General features: G+C 40.9%; 2 protein-coding genes across 2 annotated transcripts; both read right to left on the bottom strand.

Annotated features, from left to right (window-relative positions):
* Positions 1 to 4,105: 4,105 nt before the first annotated feature.
* Positions 4,106 to 5,784, bottom strand: LOC143027215 (uncharacterized). The gene is made up of 2 exons (XM_076188400.1): positions 5,298 to 5,784; positions 4,106 to 5,131 (listed from the first exon to the last, which is right to left on the bottom strand). Exons 1-2 carry the CDS (start codon positions 5,633 to 5,635, stop codon positions 4,636 to 4,638), a joined length of 834 nt encoding a protein of 277 aa, XP_076044515.1. The 5' UTR covers positions 5,636 to 5,784; the 3' UTR covers positions 4,106 to 4,635.
* Positions 5,681 to 8,849, bottom strand: LOC143027214 (E3 SUMO-protein ligase ZBED1-like). Its single transcript, XM_076188399.1, has 3 exons — positions 6,729 to 8,849; positions 5,981 to 6,598; positions 5,681 to 5,815 (listed from the first exon to the last, which is right to left on the bottom strand). The coding sequence occupies exons 1-3, from the start codon at positions 7,287 to 7,289 to the stop codon at positions 5,804 to 5,806; spliced, it is 1,191 nt and encodes a 396-aa protein (XP_076044514.1). The 5' UTR covers positions 7,290 to 8,849; the 3' UTR covers positions 5,681 to 5,803.
* Positions 8,850 to 11,317: the final 2,468 nt, after the last annotated feature.

Here is an 11,317-nt window from a genome sequence, read left to right as displayed (position 1 = left end):
AGTACACATATTTCCAAAACTAGTACCTGTTATAACACGAAAAACGAAGAAAATATTCCTAAAATCTAGTGAATCTCACTGTTTTCGAAATAGCAGTGTAACGTGTTGGCTAGTGACGGTAATAATATAAATTGTGATAATTTTGGTAAAGGTAGTGATGGTAGTTATTATATCAATAATCTAGCTGCCATTCTTGTTGCCAATATCAATGAGACCGATGTAGACATGGAACAGACGTCAGAAAGCATAATCTCCATATCTAAAGCATTCAGTTCGTTGAACTTGGGTTTTATAATTATATGAGCGAATTGGTATTATCCTCATGTAATGCTGCATGGATATGATTTTGGTTTCTACGTGTAGGTATTTTTGGCATTTTGGTGCACTTCTATAATATTCTCGGTGCTTTAATTTTGTGTATTTTGTATCTGATGGTACTGAAGCATGCTGTGGAAGAGTAATTGAATGATAGAATTGTTTATAGTCTGTGATCAGAGTTACCTTCTGCTGTCTAAAGCTAGTGTATGCTAATAATTAGAGTAGTTTTTTTCACTTTTAAATGTTTGATCTGTGGCTAGGGTTGTCATATCCGAATACGCAAAATCCAGGACGTATGATCCCCGCAGCCTTACCCAATACACTTTGGGCCTTTGTCGTAATCTAACTGTATGAGTGGATCCTTATGAGAGAATGCACATGATCATGAGAAATCAGTAGTGTTTGTTGCCTGACTGTTCATTGTTCTCTTTGGTTGTGAATAGTGTGAATACAAGGATATATATATATATATATATATATATATATATATATATATATATATATATATATATATATACATATATATATATATATGTATATATATATAAATGTATATATATATGTATATATATATATATTTTTTTTTTATGGAGAGCACAGTCACGCAGAGTACACACTAATCTCACCCACTCACTGGGAACCGCTTTACGACCGCTTGGGCTGGAAGTCATCAATGACACAGGTAAAAATAGGACACTTGGTAATACCAACAACGAAGGTAAATAACGACCTAAGTGTAGTCTACAAGATCTCTTGTAGCAAATGTAAAAAGGCTTACTTTGGCGAAAACCATTGAGGTCTTCAAAAGAGAATTAGGGAGCACAAGGCGGATTGAAACCATCGCCTCTCAAATGCGCTGGTGGGCCACGCGGAAAAAGAAAAACATCTACCCAACAGGCAAGAGGCAGAAGTATTGAGAAAAGGCCTAACAAAGAGACAGAGAAAGGTAATTGAGTCCTTATAGCTACCGAAGAGAACATGAACCAAAAGGTAGGAGACATAAAATGGTCTAAATACATGGCGAAATATGCAGCTGTTAGGAGTAATACAAACACGGCGCCGACTAAGATCGGTGGTCAAACGTCCGATGATCTTTTGTCCGGCAGGTTCCAAATTCCACACTCACGTAAGTTTTCTCATTAATTTTACATTCTTACCTTGAATATATGATTTGAGAAACTAATTTTATTTTATTTTATTCTATTTTTCAATTCTATTTTATTTTATTTGCTTTCAATTAATTGATTAATTACAGGTCTCTGCCCACCAACCCACGTCCCTTGCCCAGTTGGCGGGATTATGGTGTCGGACTACTCTGTATACCGTCAGCGTCATCCAGGATCAACATTCCTCTGAAGAAGCTGTAAGCGAAACCGGTCAGGAATAAACTCGGCCCTAGACCCGTGACTTTCTCTTTCTCCTTCCTCAAACCTGTCACAATGTCTCAACGTGTATATATACGAGTGTATATATATATATATATATATATATATATATATATATATATATATATATATATATATATATGTGTGTATATGTATACATACATAATATATATATATATATATATATACATATATAAAACGCTGCTGCTGCTGCTCCATACCACAAGCTTTATTTTTTAACAATATGATTATAACAGAAAACAAGCACAGAATAGAATAATAAAAAAAAAAACGCAGAAAAGTACCCATATATAAGGGTAATTATAATGAACTCCATTCCTTTCGTTGGATTAGTTGCAGTCTTTTTCCCCCACTACTGTGTTTGTGCCTTGAAGTGCCCATCCATATTTTTCTGTAGACCTAATCTTTGCCAGTAATGCCTAATTGGATTTTAAAAAAGGTGAAGAAGTCACTGCAAGATATGTCTCGGAAGTTATACTGTACAGCCAGAATACCTTTCATTGTATCAACATTCAACTTGTTCCTCTCCTTTGTCCACTGACTTTGCATCAACGGAAAAAAAACTCGCTCAATATTTGCATTGTGCGATGCTACAACAACAACAACAACAACAAGTGCAATTCTCAACAATTCTGAGTGGCATTCAATATTCTTTGACTTTTCAAAGTATTTGGTCCACTTTTTATGTGCCGGCAATTTATTGAATTCTTCATCATTCTTGTAATTTTCTACAAACTTCTTCAAGTTACTAACTTGATCAAAGCACTTCACATCATCAACTTCTACCCCTTTATCTATCAAGTATTTGACACAAGGCTCCACATCAGTCCAATTTGGTATTTCACTCAAGGTTATCCACTTGAAACAAGAAAACTCTTCCATTGGTTTCATCCATTTACCCAAATACTCTAAGCATCTGTTGTACAGATTAATTACTTCAGCACAAAACCTGTTGCATTCTTCTTCATATCCTTCTGTGCGTTTCTGAGCAACCAGTCCTTTAACTTTCAAAGACATGAAATTCTGATTCTTTCTACAAGCACTGTATGAACAGACTCCAAATTTGTTAGCACTTCTACAACAGATTTGTTTTCCCTTTCAGCTGCTTGAATGTGTGTATGAAATAGTCATTAATGAGTGCATGTGCCAGAGATAAATCTCACTCATATCATTCTCAAAGATTTTTCCAATTACTGTGGGAGGTTGGTCTTGCGATAAAAAGAACGACTTAAGAGCAGGAAACATCTGTATCAGCCTTGTGATGCCAGGAAATAGTAACAGCCAGCGAGTCTTACTATGGGAGAGGAGCCTTCTGTACTCAACCTCAGCAAACTCACAGTACTCCTTTAAATGCTCAGTTCGAACTGTGTAGATATGAAAATACTGGTAAATTTTACAGATTATATTTTCAATATCAATATCCAATCTTTCTGCTCCATGATGGACACAGTTGTTCAAAATATGTACCGGGCATCCCACTCCAATTAATGATCTCTTTTCCAACATGTTCTTCAAATTTGCAAACACATTACTCCTTCATTACGCCTGAGTCCTCCAAACACTGTGTTGCAGTTGTCACCTGTGAATGCCACACACTTTTTAGAGACCATTTTTATCTAAGGTTTCTTTTACATAATTAGCAATTTTAAATGCTGTTTCATTGGGTGTGTTCTTAAATTCAATCAGTTTCGACTGTAAACCACCATTTTCCAGTCAAAATACTGAATAATTACAGGAAACAGCTTTACTGCATTGTGATTACTTCCGTCTGTAGCTATTCCACAGTATGCTATCTCAACTTCTTCAAGACTTTTCAAGGCAACATCAACATATTTAACTATTGCTTCTGCCTCTGTTCGAGCACTAGAAAACTTCTTTGCCACCTCAGAATCAAAGAACGTCTTTTTTACACATATCAAATGAACAATCCATGGATGAGAAACTGCTGTGATGTTTGACAGTGTGAATTGCTTAAGTACCTTCTGCAACAGTGACAGCATATTCGGTTTTACCTCCCGATTTGAGAAAATAATCTGTCAATTTCGTTGACGAGGCATCTCCTTGCTGCTTTCTTTTGTTTCTCAGAGTTCACATGTGTTTGTAAATCACTAATACCTTTATATGCCACACAGACGTATATTCCTGATTTACACACCAAACACTCTGCTTCCCACTCATCCCTGCCTCTTTTAAAGCACGGGAGTTTGTTCTGCACCTCTGCTGTGAATTTACATTTCCGTTCGGGCATTTTGTCAGGCACTTTTATGATTTGGAAAGCCAACAAATTTGATATCGCAGCTGTGGCGTCAAGTCCACACACAGGCAAACCGTAAGTCTATAACACCGGACTGGGCAACCATAACAGTTGTCAATACCAGAGGTGGGCGCGCGAACCTTTTTTGGGGTTCCGAATCCGAACCCGAATCTTCGCCGGTTTTGGGTTCCGAACCTCCGAATAGCGAACCCGATTTTCAAAATTTCGGTGCGAACATTTATTCCGAACATTTGTCCGCGAACCTCCGAATCTTTAAAAAATAGCAAAGCGAACCTTAATTCCGATACCTTCCGAACATTTCCAAACCTAAATCTTACTCATTCCGAATCTCCGAATCCAAATTTAAAGCTTTCCCATTAAAAAAAGTGTTGTTTAAGATATCTACATTATTTATTAAACAAATTATTACTAGAAAAACAAATTATTAATACAAGACAGTAAAAAGTAAAAACAAAAGTTCACAAAACAAAACAGTAAAAACATTTAAAACAAAAATTCACAACACTTCAGTCTTCACTCTTCACTCTTCACAGATTCACTCTAACTTGTCGGCCCTCTCTCTCTCTCCCTCTTAACCAACTTCAAGTTTCCCTTCATGAAGGTCAGGTTCTCAAAGTTCAGATTGGTCAGAGAGGCTCACTTTGGCCTCAAAATGTCCGAGCCGAAGCTGAAGAGTCGTTCAGCTGAGGCAGACGAGGGCAGGGGAGTGTTATACTTGATGAAACAGTTCACCCAGTGCTGCCTGTGCTCCTTGGGGAAGTTTGCCGGGGAGATCTTCATAATGCTTGTGCCGAGAATGGCGCCCCAAGTGTCTACTTCCTTGCCGACCTCCTCCTCCAGGTTGGCCACCACCACAGGCTCCTCTTCGTCCTCAAGAAGGAAGGCAAACTCGTCGTGCTCGCTGGTGTGGCTGGCCACAGACTGTGGCCTGGAGGTGGGCTGGCTGGAGGCGGAGGCCACACCCCCCTCCTTGGACCTGATTTGGGCCACAAGGTCCGACACCATCTTGTCCCTCACCAGGTTGTACAAGTCAGGATTTGTCCTGCATATGTACTTGACCATCTTTAGACGGAACCTGGGGTGGAAGGCAGTCGCAAGGAGCTTCTCCTGGTCCTCAAACATGTGTTGAAACCTGAAAAGATTAAGATATGAGTTAATTTAATTATTGATTAATGATTATTATTATTTTTTTCATTTCAATTACTATAAAATATTATATTATTTTATTGTCTATATAATTATATTATATTATTATTATCATTATTATTATATTATATTAAAATATTAAAAATATCTACCTTTCAGTGAAGCCCTTTTTGTCTCTGCCATGGTGCTCCTGTGTCCCCAGGAGGTAGGTGACGAGGGGCTTGGCATGCTTGATGCTGTTGTCGTCCCTAAGCAGGTTCAAGTCCCTCTGGAGCACCATCAAGTTGGGAAGGAAGTTCCCCATGTAGGCATGCTGATCTGACTGCATTTTGTCCAAAGCATTGGCAACTGGGGCCATAACTTTGACGTACTCGGCGATGACCTCGTTGTCCTCGTCAACAAAGGCGGGGATCGGGTTGGGGCGCATGCTGGTACAGAGATCATTGATCTTTTTACGGGTGTCCAGGTCCTGTAGCAGGCCAGAAAGCATCTTATAGCTGTCATAGCTGAAGTTCCACCTCGTCGCGCCAGGGACTTTAATTTTTTTGCCGATAGCATCCTTTATCTCGTTGGCTGCGACAGTTCGGCGGCCCTGGGCATTCCACAAAGACTGTGCCTTGGCAGCCGACCTTCTGAAGATATTCCTGCCACCATGGTTTCATTGTGGGACCTGAAAAAAGAATATTTATTATTTAATATTTTATTACAATTCACAAATTAAAAACTAATAAATAATAATTTACATCTTTTTAGTTTTTACCAAAAGAACAATAAATTATTTAATATTTATAAATTATTAATTTATTAAATAAAAAATAAAAAATATTATACTCACTTTGGAAACATCCTCAGACGCCAGGAGGTTCAGAGTGTGTGCACCACACCTCTGGTGTTTAGGCAGGCTAACCTCGGCTTCGTCAGCCTGGTCCAGGGCCTCCTCCATAGATATGACCTGAGGCTCGTCAGCCAGCTCTTCGTCAGGCTTGTCCTCGCCAGGTTGTATGACGACGTCCTCTTGTGCAAAGTTGACAAATGCACTTATATAGTTTGTGCCATTGTCTGTGGTCGTGCAGAGAATCTTGCTGCTGATGCTGAAGTCCTCATGCAGCTTGCTCAAGGACCTCGCCAAGTACTCGGCTGTCTGGCTCTCCTTCACCTCCTTCATGCGCAAGACTGCAGTCGTCCTCTCCAGGGTGGCCTTGTCCAACCACGAGACTATGGAGCCTATGAAGGCCCGGTTGTGGCTCGACCAGCTGTCGGCAGTGGTGGCCAGGTAGTCCTGCTTGGACATGAACTGGGTGAGCTCATTTTTGGCCCTGGCGCTCATAGGCTTGATGTCGTCGCCAAGCCTTTTCCTGGACGGCAGCTTGAACTGAGGGTTCAGGTAGTTGAGGAAGGCCCTGAGCGCCTCTGACTCTGTTGTTATGGTGGGCAGCATGTCGCGGATAATCCACTGAAACATAAAAAAGATGTGTGAGTATTTGAAGTTAAACATTTTTTATAGATTATTTTTATTTATTAAAGTTAATTAATTTATTAAATTATTTTCATACTAAAACGGAACTTTTAAAAGTAAAACTTACCTCATAAAACAGGTCAAGGGCCTTCTGCTGGTCAAACCTCTCAGCCATAGCATCCTCAATACAGCCCTGCCTGAGGCTTTTGGCATCCCGACCACCACCAGAAGCAGAGCGGCCACGTTTGCTGCTGCCATCTAAGGCTGCTTTTAAGGCAGGACTATCTAAAGGGTGCTTGGTGGCATAATGCTTCTTTAAGTTGCTGTTGGTGTCATTCTGGAGCTTCAGCCTCGCAGTGCAATTTTTCTTGGCGCAGAGGGCAAACCCGGCGTCCCTGCCAACACCACACTTGAAGAAGGGCTTGAGAATGTCCCAGTCTCTGTAGAGGTCCCTTTCCCTCCTGGAACCGTGACCTCCCTCGGCTTGCTCGGCCTCGGTGTCGGCAATGTCCATGTCCTCGGCTCGACTTGTGCCAGGCATCAGCTCCGGACTCGAAAACTCTGGCAGTTGGATATCGCTGGCGTCAGATTCACTCTCAGCGAAGCCGCTTGGGTTCGTGGACCTTGGTGTGTCAGACTGAGCACTTGGGTTTCTCGACCTCGGTGTGGATGTCACGTACTTATCCATTGTCAGCGGTGAGTGTGATGTGAGTAGAGTAGTCTAGCCTCCTTGGGTGTCCTCTCCAGAGTGTTGTCAGTGCAACGGTTGAAGAATGTCTGACTATTGTAGCATTGCTTAACTAAATCGTAACTTACGGGACGCGGTCACAAGAAAGTCTGCAGACTGTGCAGATTTGTAAACACTAAACAAGCGCTCTGATTGGCTGCTGCAGTCACCGGTGCATGCGCGGTGGCTGCGCGTCACTAACAAGCGTTCTGATTGGCTGGCAGCCAGCTGCGGTCACAACATGACGAGTCTGTGTGGTACAGATAAAGCAACGAGTTAAACACCACGAGTATATTTCCAAGTTCAAAGAAGGGCAGTCCAGGCAGTACTACTAGTCTTTGTTTCGCATTACTACACATAGTCACACAGGCTTGCATATCGAGCACATTTCGAGCAGTGGTCATTTGAGACACACACACACACACACGCCCGTACTGAAATAGAAGTAGAGAGAAGCGATAAAGTAAAACACCATGCTAATGGTCAAAGGCGTCTCTAGTTGTTACAGAAACATAGGCGTCACCACATCTGTATGGCGCGGAAAAGTTGAAAACCAATGTTTGGTCGTCTTCGTTTTTTCGAATTTTTCCCGGGATACGGAGGTTCGGATTCGCGAAAAAAGACGTTCCGAATCCGGAAGTCCGAATCTTTTTTGACGTCGGTCCGAATCCGAACCTCCGAACCCAAATGCGGGATTTTGCCGGTCCGAACAAATCCGCGGATAAAGGTTCGCGAACATTTGTTCGGAACGCCCACCTCTGGTCAATACACGTAATAAAGCGAAAGTGGATTAAGATTGAAAAATACTAAAACGCCATAATTATATGCAAAATAAGAGTAAAAATACTACAAAGTTAATAACTATGTAATTACCATTTACTTAATGGCTACAGCAGCACGAATTATGAAAAACTGCGCAGATCAGAAGGCTGGGTGTTCTGTCACTCCGTGTCAGTCAGTGAAGAAGAATAGTATAGGGCCAATTCGGCACCAACTCGCCAACCAATTCGGCCTCGACCAATTACTGTGATTACAAACTCGGTCCGTCCTCAATTACTGTCTAGTTCCAACTCGGACTTTTTAAGTATGGACTGAAAAAAAATCTTTATTTTCAAAATAAGTTACTACAAAGTCTTTCTATGGCAAAATTGGAGTAGGTACGAGTAGCCTTGTACATGGGTGTGGAACAGTTCGCCCGTGGTTTTGCAAATGTTCGATTTGCACTTTCTCACAAATCTGTTTTTCAGTCTTTTTGGTAGTACTTTATGAGGAAAGCGAATGAGAAACAATTATGCCTTATTATGTACATTTCATAAATGGGATAGTAGACTTTAAACATATTAAACGCATCACGTGTGAGACGAATCAAATTAAATAAGTCCGCATGAACGGTAGTGAACCGCAGCCGATGTGGATACTAACGGCTGAAAGGGTTATCACACTGGGCTATTTTTCCTCCAACCTACGACTAATCGACGGTACCGCCCACCTCCAGAATTTTTTCCGCCGTAAAATCACAATGGCAACAAAAATACATAGATTGTCATATGATTTGATTGAGGTAAATTACTTTGCTCCAGCATGCGAGCTGGAGCTGCAAAACTGCTCCAACAGTCAGATGAAAATAGCCTAGTAGTGCCATAACGCCTTGAGAGGCTACACGTGAAGTTGACTTGAGGGCGATTCTTCGCTGCATTAAAAACAGAGCAGCAAGTATTGTTGTATCAGCAAGAGACAATGCCATCTTGGTGCTGATAGTCATTTGTTTCTACATAACACCATGCCAACTGTGGATGAAAGCTGGAACAGTAAAGAAAAGGAAGTACATTCCAGTCCACGCCATTGTGGAAAAGCTGCAGATGGAAATACAAGTTTTCCGGTTGCTTCTAGATTTCCATGTTCCAGTGGCGGCGCCAGGGGGGGGGGGCTTGGGGGGGGCTTTAGCCCCCCCCAAAAAAAGTGGTCAGCCCCCCCATTAGCCCCCCCAACTGAAACGAGCAAATTTAAAATCTAAAACACTCATTGAAATAATTTTATTAATTGGAATTTTTAATTGCCAGGGCTAAAGATTTGTCAGCCATCAGTGCTAGCCCTACCATTAACCCCCTCCCCTTCTGAAATGAGGATAATATATGTGTATTATCATATTACTATTAGCCCCCCAAAAATTTTTGCTCAGTCCCCCCTTAGCCTCCCCAACTAAAAATTCCTGGCGCCGCCGCTGCCATGTTCTAACTGGAAGCTACCCGACATACTTAGATGACGCGCTGGGATGTGTTTGTGCATCATCAATAACGAGGCTAAAATCAAGAAAACCTTTCTTTAAAACAAAAAACGAAAATTTCAACCTAAAAGAAGCCTGGCAAGAAGAATGGACAAGGAAACTACCCACTGGGAGAAACTTAGTAACAGACCCACCCGAAATACTACCTGGATTTTCCAACCTAACCAGAAGAGAATGGACACAAGCCAACAGGCTGATATCACAACAAGGCAAAACAGCCGTTAACCTGCATCGCTGGGGCTACAAAGACTCCCCAATGTATCTTGTCATAACTCACCCCAAGATACAGACCATCTCGTACTGCACTGCCCAATCACAGCAGTACCTGGGGGTTACCAGACTATCTATGAAGCAAATTAAACATTCATTGACTGACTAGCAAATACAAAGTTGGAGGTGTAAGAAAGCCATACGATACTACTACATCATCTAATAAGTGGGCTTGGTAGCCTTTGTCTTTGGTAGCCGTAATATTCACAATGCAGAAGTCTTTTTCCGCCGTGTATGTTGCAACGAATGCTGATTATATTATCAGTGAAGATCGGTCAAGCATGTTCGCCAAGGGTTTGGCAATAGAGAGACTGTTACCAACCAGAGTTTCTGCATTATTTCACATTCATCGCTCTCATTATTAGGCTTTAGTGTGGCGGCAAGCCCACCTGCATCACCCAGCTCTGCCTGCCCCTAAAACCATAAAGGATAGAGTATGGAGGTAAACACTTGGTTCTCAACTCTTAGACACTTGTGAGGATTTGATCAACCAGTACCTGCACAGCTGGGTGCAAGGGAAGAAGGTGCAGGTTGCAAAAATAACTCATGTACAAAATCTAGCAAATGCACGAAGTCCAGTGACATTCGCATGAATCAGTAACTTCATATTTTGTTGAGTTCATGTATGAGAAATATGTTACTTCGAAAAAGAATCCTTTTATTTCTGACATTTATGTATTGTGCTGTACTGTAACAATACAACTATTAAGGGAAACAGTTTACTGTTACTAATATAAGAAAAGTGTTACTTCTTTCTCATTGTATATCATAGTCATACAGAATTGCTTTCCGTTTCGATAGGTTACAAAGATGAATTCCCTTGAAATTCAGTTGGTGTCACATACTATACTATTTTTTGCGTGTTTATTTTATATTTTATCAGGAGTGTAGAAATAACTGATTCATATAGTTTCTTAAAAATATATATATTATTCAAGCCTTAACCACCTATCGGTCAATCTATTCCACCCTTCTGTTGTTCTATCTTCACTGTATAATTCATTGTTGAAATGCATTCGCCACAGTCAACTGGAGCAGTATCGCATGATTATTCTTTCCCATAGATTCATAGAATATCAATATATCAAGGAATCGACCATATCTGGCTCTTTAATCAGAACTAAATAGAATAGGCATGGTGTGCCCCTCCCCCACCTCATCCATCTTGGTTCTGCAATGACATTGTCCATATTTAGCAGGACATTGAAATATTTCTTCCTTGAGCTTTCTGTAGTTTTATCCTGTACTCTCTTGTTCTTCCTACTGACCTCTTTATATGACATTCTTTGTTTAAAAACTAATTATCATTGCTACAATTGTGCACGTTCTAAGCATGTGTGAATGCATATGTGTGTGTATCAATTTGTACTGCGTGTGTGAACGCACATGTGTTTCTGAGGGAGTGTGTGTTATCTGCGTTATTCCCAAGAACAGA

Source organism: Oratosquilla oratoria, chromosome 7 (assembly GCF_046742065.1).
Source record: "Oratosquilla oratoria isolate Oo_2021 chromosome 7, ASM4674206v1, whole genome shotgun sequence".
Lineage (NCBI taxonomy): Eukaryota > Metazoa > Arthropoda > Malacostraca > Stomatopoda > Squillidae > Oratosquilla > Oratosquilla oratoria.
This window is presented reverse-complemented; position numbering and strand designations above follow the sequence as displayed.

What these genes read in the sequence shown, in the direction of transcription:
- LOC143027215 (XM_076188400.1), bottom strand. Translation starts at nt 5,635, where the DNA reads ATGCTTTCTGGCCTGCTACAGGACCTGGACACCCGTAAAAAGATCAAT. An exon ending in AAAAAGGGCTTCACTGAAAG is followed by an intron (nt 5,132 to 5,297) that starts GTAGATATTTTT and finishes TAATCTTTTCAG; the next exon opens with GTTTCAACACATGTTTGAGG.
- LOC143027214 (XM_076188399.1), bottom strand. Translation starts at nt 7,289, where the DNA reads ATGGATAAGTACGTGACATCCACACCGAGGTCGAGAAACCCAAGTGCT. An exon ending in CCCTTGACCTGTTTTATGAG is followed by an intron (nt 6,599 to 6,728) that starts GTAAGTTTTACT and finishes TTTATGTTTCAG; the next exon opens with TGGATTATCCGCGACATGCT.